Source organism: Macaca nemestrina, chromosome 3 (genome assembly GCF_043159975.1).
Source record: "Macaca nemestrina isolate mMacNem1 chromosome 3, mMacNem.hap1, whole genome shotgun sequence".
NCBI classification, from domain to species: Eukaryota; Metazoa; Chordata; class Mammalia; order Primates; family Cercopithecidae; genus Macaca; species Macaca nemestrina.
The window spans coordinates 101,096,469-101,116,350 of record NC_092127.1 but is presented as its reverse complement, the minus strand read 5'-3'; the positions used below and the strand labels follow the sequence as shown (position 1 = coordinate 101,116,350).

Here is a 19,882-nt window from a genome sequence, read left to right as displayed (position 1 = left end):
GTAAATAATGCACTACCCTATTAGCATTCTCTCTTCTGTTAGCCCTCCTCATGAGAATTATTCTTTCCCTCATCCCAGGCCTAAAAATTCATTTGGCCTTTGTGAAGCATTTACATCAAGTCATTATTAAACTCTTCCCCGTTAGAATTATTAATAGTTGATAAAATATAGAAAATATGTTATTCATATGTGAGTGAAAGAACACTTAAGGTATAAAAAAGAACTACCTGGCCATATATTGCATGGCAATAACAATATTAGCAGCGATAATAATTGTAATAGTAACAATAATAATGGCTAACACTTTAGAAGCTACTGTGTTAGGCATCTCTGGGTGCTTTTCATGGTACAGAAACTCATTTGTTCCTCATAGTAACACTGCCTCTCAAGCCATGGATATGTGCACTTTAGAAAGAGTTTTTACTTAAAGTAAAAATTCCTATAGAATAGATGGTGTTGACCTCATCAGGTCATGATGCAGTTAGAAGTGCATCCCATCTTTTATGATGGCTATATAACATCACACAAATCAAGATAAACCCTTGATCCCCAAATTCTCAATGTATTAATAATGAACAGAGTTACACAAGAATTTTAGCATTTAAGGAAACAGGAGAGACAATAATGCTGGAAATAATTTTTCAGAATATTTCTGTTCAGAGTGATGGCAGAGCGCAGGCCATATACATTGACAATTATTCCAGAACACAATTATTGTTTGGAACTATAAGCATGCAGACCCTGCCTCTTGGCTTATATGGATTTATTTATATTTAGGCCATTGAAATAGTGGTAAAAAGGTAAGTATGATATGCTAATTAAGAACAAACTTCCTTTTTATTTTTTAACCAAAGAACTCAATATCAACAAAAGACTAGTCAGTGGTATTCACCCTTTTTGATCATACACACCTATCAGTGAAAGCTTGGATTACACACCCTATTGTATTATCTTTATTTGTAAATTGTATGCATACATTGGTGTAACAGGTACATCCGTAAAACATACACATACATAGAATTTTAAAGATTGGGATAAAAATTAATACAAATAGAATTCCAACACTTTCTTACCACATACCTAGAAGTTGTAACATTTTCTTCCCATACCCCAGTGAATTGCCTTGTGCCGCTTTGGCTACCAATAGGAGAAAAGGCGATGATATCATGGAAATTGTCTCTTTGACTCAGCAGCCACAGCATTTTGCAAGTATTTCTTTGAAAACTTACTTCACTGTGCTTTTCAATTTTTTTTTTTTTTTTTAAAAACAACGCTTAATACTGCCAGACAACAATTCAGACAGTGTGCTTTTTGTTTATAAAGAACAAGGTAGAGCTACTGGAATCCCACTTGTCCTTTGAAACATTTGCTGATCAAGTGTAGAAGTGAGGGCATGCTTTCTGGTCACCCACAGAACACACCCTGTGCTCTACTGGACCTTCAAACCAATGAAAAGAGCCAACACTTTTTGTTTTATCTAGCCAAAATTTGCTTATGTTTACCAAAACCTGAAAAGAAATTATATTTTAAATATAAATATAATGACATCTTGAAATCACTTTGAAATTTTCTTTGTTTTCCTTTTCTGTTTCTCCAACATGTTCTGAAGTACACAGGCTGCATCAGTCAGCCATTTGTCCTGAGCAATAGTCTTTCAAAACTAGCAGAATTGCTTGAAAAAAGAAGACTATTAAGGAATTTAAACTCAAATAATTTGTTGACTGCTTGCTAGGTTTTACGGGGTAAAATGACTAATTCTTTTTTTTTTTTTTTTTTGAGGCAGAGTCTTGCACCATCCCCAGGCTGGAGTGCAGTGGTGTGATCTCGGCTCACTGCAAGCTCCGCCTCCCAGGTTCAGGCCATTCTCCTGCCTCAGCCTCCCTAGTAGCTAAGACTACAGGCACCCGCCACCACACCCAGCTAATTTTTTGTATTTTTAGTAGAGATGGGGTTTTACCGTGTTAGCCAGGATGGTCTCGATCTCATGACCTCGTGATCTGCCTGCCTCGGCCTCCCAAAGTCCTGGGATTACAGACACGAGCCACTGCACCTGGCCTGACTAATTCATTTATTCAACGAGTACTTTCTGAGCACCTACTATGTACTTGGCACTATTCTAGGCACTGGGGATATAGGAATGAATAAAATAGCCCAAATCTCTGCCCTCCTAATTTTCTGATATGGAGAGAAAGTTCTTTTATAGACAGGGATGAGAATCCCACAGAAAACTCAGGAGTGATGTAACATTGCAGATGCTCACAAAGTCTCTTTCCTCATCTCTTCTTTCATCCCCTATTTGGAAGGAAAGGTTTCAAAGAAATTTAGCATATTATGACGTTGTCGTATTAATGACCATCTTCTTCATAATTTTATAAACATTTGTCCTGTGCAGAGTAAAAACAACTGGACTACATAACAAATTATACCTGGTGAGAGTTGGGTAAAGAATTACCACTGGATCCAGTCCACCAACCCAAATGTTTTTCTACATGGATTAGTTGAGATGAGCTCCTCATCTCAGGAAAAGTCCTTGGTTCACATATTCCCACTGCAGGACTTCTTGAGCCCACTGTGTTCATCATTCCCACCACCAACACAAAAATACAAAATTGGCTCTGGAAATCCTTCACAGATAAGAAAAGGAAGATGGTGAGGTTGGCTTTTTAGCTGTGATCAGCAACCAGGCTGGTCTTTGCTATGAGAATCACATGGGGGACCATGATCTGGATGGCCATCTCAGGAAGGGAGGGCTAATGAAGTGGTCTCTGGTCATCATTCCTAAGAAGAGAGAATGGACAGCAAAGATTGCAGCACCTGCCACAGCCCACCTGCTGCAGATTCAGACCCCCCAGTGGGGCCAGGTGGTTATGACTAACCCCTAGCACTGTCTACATTTAGTGGTGATGGATGCCAAGGAGGGGGCAGTGTCCCCTTGGATCTGGTTCTAAAGCCTAGAACCAAAGCATATGTGGAAAGTTGTAGGGTCATGAGTTAAGGGACAGAAATGAGCAAGAGAGAAGCCCTTGGCTCGTTTATTCCCACTGCAGGCCTTCTTAAGCCCTCTGTGTTCATCATTCCCATTGTCTTTCAAGCCCAAGCTCATTCTTTGTTCTCATGGGCACTCCTTTTTAGGATATCTTATGCCCCTCTTGACTTTATGTTGTGTGATACCAACTCTTCAGTAGTTTTTTGTATTATTTAACTTCATGCGTTTATCTGCTCTTGAACCAGAATATAAGTGTCTTAAGGGCAGGAGTTATGTGGTTTACTTCTGTTTATTCCTCTTAGCCCCTCGCACAGTGCTGTATACATAGACATATTATACATACTATATTTTTGTTGAGCAAAGCAAAGAATGGCTGGCAGTTGGAGAATGAAGAGAAACTGGAAAATTTTAAATTTAAAAATCACAAAAACAAAGCAGGTTTAAGGCAAGAAAGCAAAAGGGTGGAAAGTGATTAAAATGAAGGTGGCAGAAAAAAACAGAAAGCATTCCTCTTGGAGTTTGAGTCTGTTGTAGTGTGATCTCTTCTGTGTATGCATGTACGTGTGTGTAATGCATATGTGCACAATGCATGCATGCATGCCTTCATTGGGTTTCTATTCCGAACTAAGGAAATGCAAGCAATATATTGTTTTACTTATTTTATGGCAGGGCTTAACACTTTCCATCTGAGTGAATGACTTTTAAGAATGACATTGGGTAAGTATAATGGTGAACCCTACAATTAATACATTGGTGAAGAAAAGTATACTAGTCATATTAAGGTACGTTTTATATTTCTAAAACACTGTAATAAAATTTAAATCTTTTGCTTTCCAGCTATCAGTGGTAGCTATAGGAATTAGCATATACAGAACATCAAATGTGGAGGTGCTCTTACAGTTTCTGGAAGATCAAAATACTTTCCCCAACTTTGAGCATCTGGCATATTGGCAAATACAGTTCAACAATATAGCTGCTGTCACAGTATTTTTTGTCTGGATTAAGGTAATTTTTAAATTTCATGTTCTACATTTTAAGTAATATTTTCTTTCAAAAATAATTGAGTTCCACAAAATCATAGACTACTTGAATTCGAAATTCAAGTGACTGGCCAGAGCTACTCCATATTTACTTGGTTTTGAGACAGGGTCTTACTCTGCCACCCAGGCTGGAGTGCAGTGGTATGATGACAGCTCATTGCATCCTCAACTTCCCAGGTTCGAGCGATCCTCCTACCTCATCCTCCGAAGTCACTGGGACTACAGGCATGTGCCACTATATCCAGCTAATTTTTAAATTTTTCTGTAGAGACAAGGTCTCACTATGTTGCCCAGGCTGGTCTTGAATTCCTGGGTTCAAGTAATCCTCCCACTTCTGCCTCCCAAAGTGCTGGGATTATAGGCATGAGCCACCATACCAGGCCTTATATTTTACATATGAAGTAAACTATTGAGACTCATGTGATCATTCCTCTTACTGTCAATGATATACTTCTCCTGCTATCTGAATTAGTGCAAGATCAGTCCCTATAGGTTTTGTTTAACAAATGCAGTAAGAGGCCTTTCAGTGTGTTAGCTGGGCCTGGGGCCCGGGGCTGCTCTGACACAGAGGCAGTTCTGAGTTTTACCTGATATGAGATGAACAGGTGAAGGAAAAGGAACTCAGAGAGAGGGAAGGATCAGGTGGAGGGAAGGGGAGAGTTGCTGCACTTGGAAGTGCTTGCTGGAAGGAATCGCCTCTTTTCCAGGTAGAGGCTGTAAGGGAAGCTTTACCTAGAATTAAGGTTGGAACAGACACCGCTTCCAAATAGTTCCTTCCTCACTCATTTCCTTATCGTCTCAAGACATAATGTGCATTTCCATGTGTGTGAAAGGTTATGACATTTCATATACAATGAGCCTCAATTCTGGAGATGGAGGAAATTTCAATAATTCTCAGGCAGCAGCTGCCATCCCGTCACCAGCACAGGCTCTGATTGTGCCGTCCAGACGTAACTACTAGCCACATGTGCCTATTTAAATTCACATTTAAATTAATTAAGCTTAAATACCATTAAAAATGCAGTTCCTTGGTCCTACTGGCCACACGTTAAGTGTTCAGTGGCTATATGTGGCTACTCTCTAGGACAATGGAAATGTAGAACATCTCCATCATCACAGAACGTTCTCTTGAACACCACTGTTCTAGAAGGTACTTACCCATTACGTACTTTCCTGAGTTGGTATTCATACCTAGAAGGCCTGAGGTTTATCAAAAGGCATAGATCCAGAGCAGGCACGGTGGCTCATGCCTGTAATGCCAGCATTTTGGGAGGCCAAGGTAGGCGAGTCCTCTGAGCCCAGGAGTTCAAGACCAGCCTGGGCAACATGGCAAAACTTCATTTCTATTAAAAATACAAAAATTAGCTGGGGGTGGTGGCACTTGCCTGTAGTCCTAGCTACTTGGGAGGCTGAGGCGGGAGGATTGCTTGAATCCAGAAGGCAGAGGTTGCAGTGAGCCAAGATTGCACCACTGCATTCCAGCCTGGGCAACAGAGTGAGACCCTGTCTCAAAAAAAAAAAACAAAAAAATGCATAGACTTTATCCTGTATTTCTCATGCTATTTATTTATTGACATGCTTGTTCAAGAGAAATCATCACTAAAGCACAAAACCTTGATTGCAACATAGTAATAATAATAGTAATAATAATCAAATAGCAAAAATAATGATAGTAATAAGAATGTTCTGTGGTGATGGAAATGTTCTATATTTCCATTGTCCTAGGCAGTAGCCACTAGCCACGTATAGGCATGGAACACTTAACATATGGCTAGTGGGACCAAGGGACTGAATTTTTAATTGTATTTAATCTTAATTAATTTGAATTTGAATTTAAATAGCTGCACATGTTTGGATAGCACAGTCAGAGCCTGTGCTAGTGACAGGATGGCAGGTGCTGCCTGAGAATTACTGAAGTTTCCTTGATTATTATTAGTTTAATAATAATAATCAAGATAGTAATAATAATCAAGATCTCAGCTGGGCACAGTGGCTCATGCACTTTGCGAGGCTGAGGCGGGCGGATCACCTGAGGTCGGGTTTGAGACCAGCCTGGCCAAGATGGTGAAACCCTGTCCCTACTAAAAATACAAAAAAAAAAAAAAAAATTAGCTGGGTGTGGTGGCATGTGCCTGTGATTCCAGCTACTTGGGAGTCTGAGGCAGGAGAATCACTTGAACCCAGGAAGCGGAGGTTGCAGTGAGCTGAATTGTGCCACTGCACTCCAGCCTGGACAACAGAGCAACACTTAGTCTCAAAAAAAAAAAAAAAAAAAAAAGATCTCAAATGCATTGGGATTGTATTAAGTAATGTGATTACAGCAATCCTCAAAAAATATTTCACTGGCCAGAAACAATGTATAACAGACCTTTAAGTAAACTTCTAGAGATTTACCTGCAACATGTGTCTCAGGCTGTTGTGTTTTATTTAGTGCTTCTCTTGGAAATGTCTTGCCCCTCCGTACTTTATCATTAAGGTCTTTAAGGCGGGGATCATGACTCCACTTCTAATATCTCATCGTGTGCTCTTCCACTGAGGCTTCTACCTAAAGCTACACAATCTGGGCAGCCGTCCTCAGTGCCTTATCTACCAACATGCTCAATATGGCTTTGTAGTCAGGCAGAGCATGGTTCACTACCAACATGCTCAATATGGCTTTGCAGGGTTCACTGTCTACCAATAGGGTTCACTATCTACCAACATGCTCAATATGGCTTTGCAGTCAAGCAGAGCAGGCTTTGCAGTTCAGGCAGAGCAGCTGGCTGCAGGCTCCAGCTGACTCCTGGGGATAGAATGCCAATATTTCAGACATTGCAGAGATTTGAGGCAATGTACATAAAGCCTTCCACACATAACTGATGCACAACACATGACAATATTATGCAACAAGAATTTCCTGGGGGGTTTTATAATTAATTTTTATTTGTGTGGAGTTTTTTTCACTCTCTTTTACTTTAATCCTTTCTGGGGGGAAAGCATCACTAGTCACAGTTCATGGCAGCCTCGACCTCCCAGGTTCAAGCAACCCTTCCACCTCAGCCTCCTAAGTAGCTGAAACCACAGGTGTGTGTCACCACACCTGACTAATTTATTTTTATTGTTTAGTGAAACAGAATCTTGTCGTATTGCGCAGGCTGATCACAAAGTCCTGGGCTCAAGCGATCCTCCTGCCTCAGTCTCCCAAAGTGCCAGGATTATAGATGTGAGCCACTGCACTCAGCCTTTTTTTTTTTAATTGTAGTGATACACATAGCATAAAACCTACCATTTTAACCATGTTTAAGTGTACAATTCAGTGGCATTAAGTACATTCACAGTGTTGTGCAACCATCACCATTATGCGTTTTCAGAACTTTTTCATTATTCTAAACTGAAACTTTGTATCTATTAAACACTGACTCCCAATTCCCCCCAGTCCCCGGTAACCTCCATTCTACTTTCTGTCACTATGAGTTTGACTATTCTAAGTACCTTATGTAAGTGGAATCATACAGTATTTGTCCTTTTGTGTCAGGCTTATTTCACTTTGCATAATGTTTTCAAGGTTCATCCATGTTGTACCGTGTCAGAATTTAATTCTTTTCAGAATGAAATAATGTTTTATTATGTACAGTCACACCACTTTGTTTATCCATTCATCTGTTGATCAGTCTTCTCTCTCTTTTACAGCTTTTCAAATTCATCAATTTTAACAGGACCATGAGCCAGCTCTCGACAACCATGTCTCGATGTGCCAAAGACCTGTTTGGCTTTGCTATTATGTTCTTCATTATTTTCCTAGCATATGCTCAGTTGGCATACCTTGTCTTTGGCACTCAGGTCGATGACTTCAGTACTTTCCAAGAGTGTATGTAAGTATATATGAAATTAAGAAGAAAAATTTAATCAGAGTTGTCACTGTTTCTCAAGAATAAATCTTCATATGAGGTTGCTATATGACCACCAAGTATTTAAAACTAGTTATTTTAAATAAGAATTAATTACCTTTTCCCAAAACATTGATCTACCAATGCAAAGAAGACGATGCTTAAGATAGCAGCCCAAAGTAGTAAGATACAGTTAACGGCCATAGGAAACCAACACTGTTCTACAGACTGAGGTTTTCTTTGCACCAAATGCAGATGGTAGCTTCTAGAAGGCTGTCTGCCTATATTCTTACTCTTGCTGAATATTGTTGCCATATATTTAGAACTTCAAGTTATTTTCTAAGGAAAAAAGCAAGATATTTCTAATATTCTAGGGTAAACTCAGACCAGTACAAGAATTTTCAGGTTTTTTCCCAAAGATCCCAAATGTGAAATAACAAAAAGCAGCCAATGTCAGATTTCTATGCCATTTAGAAAGGAGTTAGTTTAAAAAGGAATGGAAGTGATAGAGTTTCGTGCATAGATATCTCTAATTAATATTGCTGTTGATAAAAGCGATTTTACTAAGACCCAGCACTGACAACACTTAGCCACTTTGACCCCATTTTAAGTACATGTCAGAATATTGGATCTTTGAGCACAAACCATTTTGGGTTTTGGGCGGGAGTTGTTGTTTTGTTTTGTTTTGTTTTTGAGGCAGGGTCTTGCTCTGTTGCCCAGGCTGGAGTGCAGTGGTGTGATCATAGCTCACTGCAGCCTTGAACTCCTAGGCTCAAGTAATCCTGCTGCCTCAGCCTGCTGAGTGGCTGGGACTACAGGTGTATGCCACCATGCCTGGCCAAGTTTTTACCTTTTTTTATGAGAATGGATCTCACTGTGTTGCCCAGGGTGGTACTGAACTCCGGGACTCACACTATCCTCTCACCTCAGCTTCCAAAAGTGCTGGGATTACAGGCATGAGCCACCACACCAGGCCCTTTTCTTTTTTTTAAAGAAATTTTTAACTTTAGACCCAGGGTGACTGTTGTCAAGGTTTAGAGTTAACATGTTTTACCTAGATTATGTGTTGAATTGTTATAGCCAATTGCTTTATAAGTTATTGAATAATAATTGTATTTTCTTTTTTTGTTGTTGTTATTTTTGCTTTTTGAGATGGAGTCTCGTTCCATCCCCCAGGCTGGAGTGCAGTGGTGTAGTCTCAGCTCACTGCAACCTCTGCCTCACGGGTTCAAGCGATTCTCCTGCCTCAACCTCCCGAATAGCTGAGATTACGGGTGCCCGCCACCACGCCCAGCTAATTTTTGTATTTTTAGTATAGACGGGGTTTCACCATGTTGGCCAGGCTGGTCTGGGATTCCTGACCTCGTGATCCACCCGCCTCGGCCTCCCAAAGTGCTGGGATTACAGACGTGATCCACTGCGCCCGGCCTGTATTTTCTTTTTAACCAAATGGAAATAACCTCTATAGCATGAAAGCATTTTATTATTATTGCAGAAGGCTTTAATTGCTGATATAAGTAGCAAGACTTTTTAAATGGGATTGACAATTTTCTGTTATTTGGCAGCTACCTATACTGCTAAAAAGGTCCAAAAATATGAAATCATCTTTAAGAAATGTTGCATCTACTACTGGACATTCTTTGTTTTTGTATTGTGGTGTTTTGTTTTATTTTTATAGCTTCACTCAATTCCGTATCATTTTGGGCGATATCAACTTTGCAGAGATTGAGGAAGCTAATCGAGTTTTGGGACCAATTTATTTCACTACATTTGTGTTCTTTATGTTCTTCATTCTTTTGGTATGTACATTTTTATTTATAGTGAGGTTCAATTTAAACTTCATATTCATAAATCCTTGTCTTCTCTTTTTTCTCACACTCTATGTCCTATCGTTTTTAAATAAAGACTCAGGAAGTAGAAAAACGTGTGGATGTTGGAAAACTTGTTTTCCTTTTATTCACAGTTTTAAGACTTATATCAAATACCTTTTCCGTGGTCTTTCATTGATCCGTATATATGTGTCTATTCAATGCAAAAAAAATTAGATCTTTTACATGGTCTTTCATTTCTCTCTATATATGTATCTATTTGACGCAAAAAAGAAATTAGATCAAATACAAATTTATAAAGATACCTAAAATAGTGCTTTGCCTAAAAAGTAGAACATGCTTACATGCTTTTTAAACATGTGTCAGCACTTTTGTAGTCACTTGCTAGCATGACTTTTCTCTCTTCTGTTCTTTTTAAAAAATAAGAACTGAAAAGCAAGCTAGATCTAGGATGTCAAGAGTAATAGTTGAGTGAATCATCGCATGTCAAAATTAGGATATTCTGTTTTAAATTATTTATATCCCATTCATCTAGAGACTGCCTACAGAGAATATTCGGATAATTAAGTTTAAAACTAAATGTGACAATGAATGGAAATTGCATTAAAATTATTTTCAAAAATAATTTGATTCTCTTGATTTGGTGCAAATGAACATTTTTAATGTTTTTGCCCTAAGTTAATTAAGGTTTTTTTTAAGGTGTTTTGTTTTGTTTTTTTCTTAACATTTATGTATTCACTTGTCTACTGAGAAGGTGTTAAGCCAGCTTACTTTAGGCGGTATTTTTCGTCTAAACACTAACAGTCATCTTAAGAACAATTTTCTTAAGAAAATAACATTTTTTCGTTTCAATAAATTGTGTAAAGATCCCTTGAGGAAGGTTGAGTGATCACATTTTCAGCAATTCAGTGTAATAACTCTAACGTCAGTCCAGGTATTACTGGTTAAGTGTATGGTATTTATTGATTGGGTATTAGATGTACTGTATTAATTTCCTATTTTTTTAACTATTTTTTTTCTGGGGAGAGACAGCCTCTGGTGTAAAACAAAGGCATGTTCCCTAGCTGTACTTTAACAGGACTGAAAAGGTCAGGAATATTATTCAAGTCCATATGTATCTTGCTGTATGCATGGATTATGGCTCGTGTTTAAACTTACACCTCTTAAGCTTCTTCTTCCTATCATATATTAAAGAAAACAATAGAGAGAAGAATAAGCCTTTGTTACTCTACCATTGATAGTACTTTGGATTCTAGAGTACCTGAATCTCTACTAAGTAAGCAAAAACCAGGAATTGAGAGTCCTGCACCGGACCCTTCAGTTGATCTCAGGCCACCTAGTTTTCTCCGTTTATCAATCTGCCAAACAAAGGATGGATAGAATCGTGGCAACTGGAAATGCTCAAATGTGGAGTTGTTTGAATGTGGTCCTTTAGTAGGCAGCCGTCTTACCAGATCTAGAGTATTCAGTCATCTTACCAGATCAGTCACCAGAACATGACAAGAAGCTCTTAGTTTCTATCTTTATACTAAAATTGTTTTTTGGACAACGGCACAAAAAAGAATTGCTCTCCTAGCACCTCCCAGAGATACAGATGGATGGATGGATGGATGGATGGATGGATGGATGGATGGATGGATGGATACATACATACATACATACATACATACATACATACATAGACACATAAATAGCTACATAGATAGAAGTCTACTTTCAATACACACCTGTCTTTTAAGAAAATGACAAGCTGAGCATAGGGTTAGCCACCTTTCTGAGCTGATTGCCTGGTGTTAGTTTATTGCCCCTGTTTAACAAGAAGGCACAGTGTTATGAAGTGGCTCAACTGAACCAGGATAACCCCACTCTTCCCCACATCAACAGGAAAGACATCCTGGTACAGGTGTCCATCTGATAATTAAGCGAACCTTGGGAGACAGGATGGAGAGGAGGGTGAGCTTCCTCTTCCCACACCTTCAAGAGCCTTTCTCAAGCACTTTCTATTTTTTGAAATCTCTTTAGAGGTCCCAGCCTTTGATCCATTTCAATTAAGATATTGGCATGCATTAGTTAACAGCCACTTGGAAGCAAAACTAGAACATTAGATCCCTGAGTTGGAAGAGAGAAGGGAGAAGATGTTACTGGACTGCAGTTATCTGCACTTGGAATTGAGCATTTAGTCAAAAACTTATATGTATTCGATATTATATTCTCATTTCTGCTACAGAATTGTAGACAATATTCTTCCTTAATACAGAGGTTAATAGCCAACTAAAATAAGAGCGTTCTCATTTGTTCATTTCTCAACCATTTAATAAGTATTTACTGAGCCACTATATCCATGTGTATATATATAAAACATATATATACACACATATATAACATATATATACATATGTATATATAATCTATATATAATATGTACTGTATAATACACCTTGTAGTGTTTTTTGTGGATTGTGTACTATGAGGTAGTATGTTAGATACTGCCAGTACCAGGGTAAGGAAAACAGCCTGATTCGGCCTTAAGAAGATTCCTCAGACTTGGGGGAAAACAGACATTATCAAATAGAAATACTTGCAAACCACGGTTATGTGTTAAAAAGGAAAAACAAAGGAAGAGCATGTAAAAAAAGTGGGGGGACCTGATCTCCTGGATACAGTGCTTTGAGAAAGTCTGTTGTTGGAAATGCAGACCATTACTACTGGGGAAGAGAAAGATCAGAAAAATGAACTCACCATTACCGAATGGTAATAGTAGCTGTCAATTAGGTAGCACTTACCTGCATCAGGACCTGTCCTGAGCACTTTACATAGATTGTCTCACTAACCAGCCCAACAAATATGTAAGGGAGATACTGTTATTTTTCCCATTTTATTAATGTAAAACAAATAATTCTTTAAAATTAGACTGAGAAAAGTGAAGCGACAATCTTAGCAGTGCTAGGACTGAAACCCGAGTTTGCTTGACTCCAAAGTCTCTCTCTCTTCCAGAAACTTTCTTTACTATCTTCCTACTAAGCCTGCTGTATTCCTATTTGCAACAGCCTTTTAAACTCTTCAAAAATGTGTCCTGTAAATTTCATATATGATTATATTAAAAAGCTTGGAATAAGCCTACAATTCTACTTATCTGTGTTAACCGTTGAAATTTGAAGAGCTTTTTAGAATTCTATACCCTCCAGTAGTGTATGTAAAAGTTTCTAAATATAGAGAACATAGGTAAGCAAAAATAATATTAAATAAAATAATCTCACCATTCATAGGTAAATATACTAATATTTTGTTGTATTTTATTCTTGTATCTTTTCACAAAGTATATCACAAAATTTTTCCTGTGGCATGACTTAAGGGAGAAAATAATCTTCCCAAAACATGTGGCAGCAAAACTGTTAATTTATGACATCAGGCCGTGCACAGTGGCTCACGCCTGCAATCCCAGTACTTTGGGAAGCCGAGGCGGGCAGATCACTGGAGGCCAGGAGTTCGAGACCAGCCTGACCAACATGGTGAAGCTCCGTCTCTACTAAAAATGCAACAGTTCGCCAGGCGTAGTGGCACATGCCTGTAATCCCAGCTACTCAGGAGGCTGAGACTCAAGAATTGCTTGAACTCAGGAGGCAGAGGTTGCAGTGAGCTGAGATCACACCCCTGCAGTCCAGCCTAGGCAATATAGTGATATTCTTCTCTCAAAAAAAAAAAGTGTTTTTTAGTAAATAAATATTAATTTATGTCTTCATAAAGCACTCAGGAAAAAAAAAGGATAAACAAAAAGATGTGTCAGTTTTTTTATTGATATTTCCAAATTATGTTTCTTCCTTTAATTTTTGCCCTCCTTTCATTTACAAACAGAATATGTTTTTGGCCATCATCAATGATACTTACTCTGAAGTGAAATCTGACTTGGCACAGCAGAAAGCTGAAATGGAACTCTCAGATCTTATCAGAAAGGTAGGAAAAGCCTTAATTCTCAGAATTCTTCTGTTTCTGACATAAAATGAGCATTGTCTCAGCCAGATTTTCAAATCAACATTGATCCACTGAAATTGTTGAAATAATACATCGCTATATTTCAGGAATAATTTAAATGTTCCCTATCTTGGAGTCTTGATGGATGTACTGCTATCTTGAATTTTAATTCTGGGAATCCTTTTGTGTCCTGGAATTAAATTTTCAATAATCTTTTGACACTTTAAGAGCTGAGCTGAAGGTTCATTACCTTTATTATTTTGACATCTACTCTAGCTGGCTCTCACTTCAGGATCCTGAGTTGAGAATAAACTAGAAGGGAAGATTACCTAAAGGAATTCCCACCTCTTCTATCTCAATTACCATTAAAAAAAAAAAAAAAAAAAAAAAAAGTTTTAGAGGAAAATACTTAGTAGTTCACCCTTTACCCTTGACCTTCCGTGGCAGTTTTAAAATAAGCAAAGGAAAAGATTCATGAATTCAGGTCCTAGCCTGGGGCCTGAGAACTTTCACTTATGCACCATCTCAGGAAGGGTTTCATTGTTAAATAGAAGGGCAGGACAGGAAAGTTGGGCCTCTTTGTTCTTCTCAATGTAACTTCTTTATTTGGTTTAAAGTATAAAACGTATACAGCAACAAATAATCACATTTAAAATACACAGTTTGTTTCCCAACATCATTTTGCTAAGCCATAGTGACTCCTGAACTAATTTTTTTTTTTATTGCCAAGCCTTAGGATTATGTTATCTGTGATTTATGTTGCGATAGAAAACTTAAGCCTCTTAAAACAAAGTCCTTGGGATGGGACCTAAGAGTCACATTATCTTGATTCTGCATAACAGTTGCTTACATGTTAGCAAATCTCCAGTGTGTATGCAAGCACTCCTCATTTGGCACAATTCTGATACACACAAACTTCGGTTACCCCAGTTTTGTTATGTGACACCACCTTCAACAACACATTTCACATTTCAGTTATCACAGGATATTAACTGTGAGTAACAGCACAAAGTACAAACTCCACTGCTCGCTCTTCAGTGTATAGATCAGTTACCTGAGTAACAGATGTGCAGGCTGAGCAGGCTCACTGGCAACAAGAGCAAAACTCCGTCTCAAAAAAAAAAAAGAAAAGAAAAGAAAAAGAGAATGGGCTAGCAAAGAAATGAATAATGGTAACCCTGGAAGTGAAATTCAAAACAGAGTAATGGATTTATAGAAGAAATAGCTGATTGAAGAAGAAACGGGAGTGTTGACACTGCGATCATTCAAGATATCCAGATATGGAACCAGAAGAACTTAGGGCACGTCTATCAACTTGAATGAGGAAAATAGGTGTGACAAAACGGATGAAGATGTCTTGAGGAAATGATGCCTGCAAAAAAACTTCGCATTAAGGGAACTCTTATTAGAGATAATTCACAATAATGAAAGTCCAAAAGAAAAAAATGTTGGGGCTGGACATGGTGGCTCACTCCTATAATCCCAGCACTTTTGAGAGGCCAAGGTGGGTGGATCACTTGAGGCCAGGAAGTCGAGACAAGCCTGATCAACATGGTGAAACCCCGTCTCTATTAAAAATACAAAAATGAGCCAGACGTGATGGTGCACACCTGTAATCTCAGCTACTCAAGTGGCTGAGGCATGAGAATCAGTTGACAACCAGGGAGGCGGAGGTTGCCGTAAGCCGAGATTGCACCCCTGCAAGCCAGCCAGGGTGACAGAGTAAGACTGTGTCTCAAAAAAAAGAAAAGAAAAATATGTTGGAAGCTGATCCACATTTAAGAAGGAATATGACAATTCACTAATGCATAGAAAAGAAGTTCACTCCACATTGTAAAGTGTACAATGTATTATCCAATGAAAACAAGGCAAGTGCTATTTAAACTACTCTGGATACATTTTTTACAAAGAAATAAAACACTTTAGTTTTTAATGTTTCCAATGTTTTACATTTTAGTGTATTAAATCAATATTAGTTTTCTTCTTTTTTAAACTCCCTATACATTTATAACTGACACTAAGGGAGTGTTTAATGTTTTGATTAAAAGTTTTATAGATCACAGAAAAATTGTAATTCTTCCCGCTGATTATTCAGATCATTTGGCACAATTTCAGCCTGCATGGTCATCTACAGTGCTGCACTATGTGCAAAGCAAAGTCAGGTCTGAAGTTTGCTAGTGAAAAATCCTTGGCCAGGGGCAGTGGCTCACGTCTAGCACTTTGGGAGGCTGAGGTGGGCGGATCGCTTGAGCTCAGGAGTTCGACACCAGCCTGGGCAACATGGTGAGACCCTATCTCTACAAAAAAAAAAAAAAAAAATACCCAGGCATGGTGACTCACACCTGTAGTCCCAGCTACTTGTTGGGGGCTGAGTTGGGAGGATCACTTGAGCTCAGGAGGTCGAGACTGCAGTGAGCCAGAGTCATGCCGCTGCACTCCTGCCTGGGTGACAGAGTGAGACCCTGTCTCAAAAAAAGGGAAAATACTCGTCTACATTTCACTGGGTTTTTTGTTTGTTTGTTTCTACACACTTAAGGAAATTACTGTCTAGAAGATAGATAATATAAAAAATAAAGACACAATTCATGATTCGAGTTTCTTGGTATTCGTAAGAACGGTTACACAGTCCTTTATGCTCTGAGGCAGACAGCTATAGCAGATATAGTAATTTTTGTTTCTATCACATAAACTTGAATACACATATGAGTTCTGCATGACTTACTGAAAGACCCTGACTTTTTCCATGTAACTCTTCCACAAGTGTTTTATGGAAAATTGGATACATTAACTATTCATTCATCCAGCACATACTTGTTGAATGGCCAGTGTACACCAGGTTTATAGTAGTTACTACTGTGAATGGAAAGTAAAACAAATGCAAAAGGAGAATACACTAAACCAAGTGTTTTATTTTTTTCTCTGTCCGATAGGGCTACCATAAAGCTTTGGTCAAACTGAAACTGAAAAAAAACACTGTGGATGACATTTCAGAGAGTCTGCGGCAAGGGGGAGGCAAGTTAAACTTTGACGAACTTCGACAAGATCTCAAAGGGTAAGAATCATGCTTCCTGAGGTTCTGAAAAATTCCTGCTTCTAAAGATAAATTCCTGGTGATAAAGGTATTTCTAGCCCAAGTGCTCATAGAGATACTTTTTTTTTTTTTTTTCCCACAGGCAGGTATCTTTCTAGAACATGTTATAAGAGGAAAACTTGCCCCCATTTGGCGATTTCTCCTTTCCTCCTGCATTTTGATGTCTCTGTGTTTAGGGTGAACTGGGTACAAGAATAATGTTATCTGTATCCTCTCTCTAATTTCAGAAAGGGCCATACTGATGCAGAGATTGAGGCAATATTCACAAAGTACGACCAAGATGGAGACCAAGAACTGACCGAACATGAACATCAGCAGATGAGAGACGACTTGGAGAAAGAGAGGGTGGGTCTGGTTTAGGAGAACAGGATTTGATTTGCTACCTACAACACCACAGATGTATCAAACACTATAGAAGTAATAGGTTATTGAGTCTCTTGCCCATCCCCACCACGCTCTCTTTCTGTCTCAGTCAGTTTATGTGTTAGTACCCTGTTTATTCCAGAAAGAATATATAACACAATTATGTATAAAAATGGATGGTTAGCATGATATAAAAAAGTCAAAATGAAAAGCAAGCAAAACAAAAGTAAAAATAATAGATTATTAATGAAGCTTAAAATGCATTCATAAAAACACATATGCTTATTAAGATTGGGCTACAAATTGGGCCCTAAGCTTGCTGGTAATCAGCTTGAAAAGAGAAGCCTGATTAGCTGCAGAGTCCACAATTTCCATGAGAGTGAAGAAAACAAAAAAGGACTTACCAAGAGATATGAAATTATTCTGGTTATTTAGTGGCTATTTAAATTGTTAACTTTTTTTTTTCCTTTTTGAGATGGAGTCTTGCTCCCGGGCTGGAGCGCAGTGGCGCAATCTCGACTCACTGCAACCTCCGCCTCCCAGGTTCAAGCGATTCTCTTGCCTCAGCCTCCCAAGTAGCTAGGACTTCAGGTGCATGCCACCATGCCTGGCTAATTTTTGTATTTATAGTAGACACGGGGTTTCACCATGTTGGCCAGGATGGTCTCAAACTCCTGACCACAAGCAGTCCGCCCGCCTTGTCCTCCCAAAGTGGTGGGATTACAGGCGAGAGCCACTGTGCCTTTCCTAAATTATTAACATTTATAATAAAATGAAATTAGCAGCTGTCTTCCATTTGAATACTTTTTACAAAATACTTAAAAGTAAACATAAGTGGGCTTTTGTAATCAGAAAAAAAAATAATTCAAAGCTTTACCATTAACTTTCAAAAATAAATGGTTAAACAGCAACAACAAAAATCTGTGGTAACCGAGGTACAGAGAATACAGATGAATGTTATTACAAAAGCCACTTTCCTGTGAGGGGAAGTCTAGGACAGTGGTTTCTAAATGCCGCTCCATAGAACAGTGCTAGTAGGTGATGGACTTCTCCAGTCACAATGAAATTTAAGCATAAAGATAATGAGGAAAATTTTTACAAGGCTATATTTAGACACAGTTCTTATTCTGACATTACATCCTTCCTACTTTGGAGCTATCGAATGTATTATCTTTTATGAAAAGAAGATGATACAGGTTGAGCATCCCTAACCCAAATATGTGAGTCTGAAATGCTCCAGAATCTAAAACTTCTTGAGCACCAACATGATGCTCAAAGGTCATGCTTAAAGGAAATGCTCTCATTGGAGCAGTTTGGATTTTGGGTTTTCAGATTAGGGATGATGAACCAGTAAGTATAATGCAAACATTCCAAAATATTTTTGAAAATCCCAAATCCAAAACACTTCTGGTCCTAAGCATTTCAAATAAGGGATACTCAACCTGTAATATATTTCTTCATTTCTTTATTTTATTATTATTTTAAGATGGCTCATGGCCCACTGCAGCCTCAAACTCCTAGGCTCAAGTGATCTTCTGGCCTCAACCTCCCAGGTAGCTGGGACTGGAGGCATGCATCACCATGCCTGGCTAATTTTTTTAAAAATTTTTTGTGGAGACACACAGGGTCTCACTTTGCTGCCCGGGCCAGTCTCGAACTCCTGGCTTCAAGCAATCCTCCTGCCTCAGCCTCCCAAAGTGTTAGGATTACAGGTGTGACCACTATGCCTCGCCCATATTTCTTCATTTAGTTTTTTCTTTGCCTGTTGTGTTTTTAAATGTTCTTTCTTGTTCAAACAAAAAGTTGGCTACTTGCTGTTTGTTAAATTTGCAAATCTATGAAACTGAAAAATGCAGAATTCCCAGCGTGGTGTTAAATACAAAGAAATCCCAGGCAGATGGCACGCACCCAGTTGTTTGCCCAAGCCCTTGGAGAAGCTTCTGTGGGGTCTCAGTGTTCTGCTCCTCACTCAGTGACTCCTTGTTCTTCAGGAGGACCTGGATTTGGATCACAGTTCTTTACCACGTCCAATGAGCAGCCGAAGTTTCCCTCGAAGCCTGGATGATTCTGAGGAGGATGACGATGAAGACAGCGGACATAGCTCCAGAAGGAGGGGAAGCATTTCTAGTGGCGTTTCTTATGAAGAGTTTCAAGTGTAAGTATAAATGAATTGGCAGAATTTACATTGACAAGATCCACATGAGACCAGGCAGTTTCCCTCATCTCTCTGAATTCAGTCCTTTCCATTATTAATCATCCGGCTTTTAAAAATAACTTGTATTGGCTGGCACAGTGGCTCATGCCTGTAATCCCACCACTTTGGGAGGCCAGGGCGGTTAGATCATGATGTCAGAAGTTCGAGACCAGCCTGGCCAACGTCGTGAAACCCCGTCTCTACTAAAAATACAAAAAATTAGCTGGGCATGGTGGTGGGCACCTGTAATCCTAGCTACTTAGGAGGCTGAGGCAGGAGAATCACGAACCCGGGAGGCAGAGGTTGCAGCGAGCCGAGATTGCGCCACTGCACACCAGCCCAAGTGACAGTGCAAGACTCTGTCTCAAAAAAAAAAAAAAAAAAAAAAATTGTCAATTGGTGTTTTGTCTCTTACATAGTATGTTTATTATAGGAATTAGCAAATATGAGCAAAAGAAAACATTAACATTTCCCATATTTCTACCAATGAAAAGTGTTTATTAATATATCAGTGTTTGTGTCTCTATTTGCATGTGTTTATCAA

General features: G+C 38.8%; 1 protein-coding gene across 1 annotated transcript in view; it reads left to right on the top strand.

Moving 5' to 3' along the window:
* LOC105479647 (polycystin 2, transient receptor potential cation channel) overlaps positions 1 to 19,882 on the top strand; it is a 72,089-nt gene that overhangs the window by 43,114 nt on the left and 9,093 nt on the right. Inside the window, exons 7-13 of the mRNA XM_011737738.3 lie at positions 3,824 to 3,991; positions 7,696 to 7,877; positions 9,571 to 9,691; positions 13,574 to 13,672; positions 16,621 to 16,742; positions 17,009 to 17,126; positions 19,136 to 19,299. Of these exons, the coding sequence (XP_011736040.1) occupies positions 3,824 to 3,991; positions 7,696 to 7,877; positions 9,571 to 9,691; positions 13,574 to 13,672; positions 16,621 to 16,742; positions 17,009 to 17,126; positions 19,136 to 19,299 (974 nt within the window). The remainder of the gene's footprint in view (positions 1 to 3,823; positions 3,992 to 7,695; positions 7,878 to 9,570; positions 9,692 to 13,573; positions 13,673 to 16,620; positions 16,743 to 17,008; positions 17,127 to 19,135; positions 19,300 to 19,882) is intronic.